General features: G+C 29.1%; 1 protein-coding gene across 1 annotated transcript; it reads left to right on the forward strand.

Annotated features, from left to right (window-relative positions):
* Positions 1–384: 384 nt before the first annotated feature.
* On the forward strand, positions 385–1,347 carry LOC105565323 (the record flags this gene model as incomplete). Its single annotated transcript, XM_012018418.1, has 2 exons — positions 385–535; positions 882–1,347. Coding segments are annotated over exons 1-2 (572 nt in total), but the record flags the coding sequence as incomplete, so codon positions are not given.
* Between the last annotated feature and the right edge of the window lie 400 nt (positions 1,348–1,747).

A 1,747-nucleotide genomic window follows, 5' to 3' on the forward strand; every position in this document is an offset into this window, starting at 1 on the left:
AGACGTTAGTTCTCATGGATAATAAGAAATCCGCAGGTTATAGAGGTACTAATTCCGTATTACATTTTTATCGTTTATCATATGTATTCCACATATCTATAAATCAATACAGTATAATTATCCATTTATAAAATTTTGCTTTTTATATAATTATCTTTTTATCGCAGTATTGTTAGTTTTTGTTCTGAATAATCTTCAAAATTTACATATTAATTTGTAATGATTTTATTTACAAATTTGTTAATGTTATATAAAATGTTATTAGATTTTATGTGGGCGACTGAAGTACATCGCTTTGGTTTGGAAATGATGGGTTTGTGGCCTAAAAATATCACGTTTTCTATAAAAAGTTTCTGGTCACAACTTCACGCAGGCATTATTTTAATTTTATTAGTATTTGTTAATAACGTTCCGACAATATATACGGTGATGGAAGATTGGGGCGACATGGTACTTGTAATCGACACTTTACGTATTGCTTTGCCTTTATTGACGGTACCAGTGAAATATATCATCATGCGATGGAAACGAACAGGTATGTCCCGAATTATTTACAATGTTTGACATGTTATTTTTTTACAATATCAAATGTATTAATCGTGACATTATAATTAATTTGTTATTACAAACATATTTTGAATACCATAGTATCACAAATCAGTAATTATTTATTATTTTTTCCCGTATAATAATATAAATTGGGATAGAAAATAATATGTATCGAAATAAATAAAAACATTTACGTAGCTTTTCTTTAGTTAGGCAGTATATTTATTTTAATAATTATTTTATGTGTTCATATAATGTTTATCTTTCTGTAATCTCTGTAAGCAGTTCAATATTTCGATATATTAACATATGACTTTACTTGTATGTTCAAGTTCTCTTATCGATTGTGAATATGATGGAGGAAGATTGGGTAGCATTGAAATCGGTTGCAGAAAGAGCTGTGATGATAAGACGAGCACGAACTGCTCGATTAATTATGATCATTGGATATTTTTGTTTTGCATCCGCATTTCTCATATCAACTGTTCCTACTTATTTTGGCGTTCGAGTATTTCATGTGACAAATTTCACGAAACAGACCAAATTACCCTTTGAGACGTATCACTTTTACAATATACATAAGAGCCCGCAGCTTGAGTTGACCTTATTTTTGCAAAACATAATGAGTTTCTTAGCAGCTGCTGCTTACCTAACTATAGATTTTTTTTTATTATTAGTTATTTTCCATTTTTGTGGCCAGCTAGAGAATTTTGGATATCGACTGATAAGTTTAGTCTCATGCAAAAATTTCGGCAAAATTTTACATGACATCGTAGTATACCATTTACGTCTTATCAAGTAAGAACTTTTATTATAATAAAATTTGTACACACAAATTAATTTTAGCAATATTATCGAAAAAATATTTATTACGGGGGGAAAGTTTAAAAATTATATTTTTTGCAATTGACATTAAGGGGATGCTGGAGTGGTTTGATTTACCGACAGAGTCGGATACCGTTTTTGCGTTTGTAAATCTTATTATTTGTATTTATGTACAAACTAATACCAGACCCAATTGTAGAATGCATAGTTGAACATTTTCATATAAAAAACATTGAGATTTGAAATCTAATTCGTATCGCATTATGTATTACAAATATTGCAATACATAATGCGATACGAATTAGACTTCAAACCTCAATGTTTTTTATATGAAAACGTTCTACTATGCATTCTACACTTGGGTCTGGTATTA

The sequence above is a fragment of the Vollenhovia emeryi genome, unplaced genomic scaffold (assembly GCF_000949405.1).
Source record: "Vollenhovia emeryi isolate VEMERY1.0 unplaced genomic scaffold, V.emery_V1.0 DF943595.1, whole genome shotgun sequence".
NCBI classification, from domain to species: Eukaryota; Metazoa; Arthropoda; class Insecta; order Hymenoptera; family Formicidae; genus Vollenhovia; species Vollenhovia emeryi.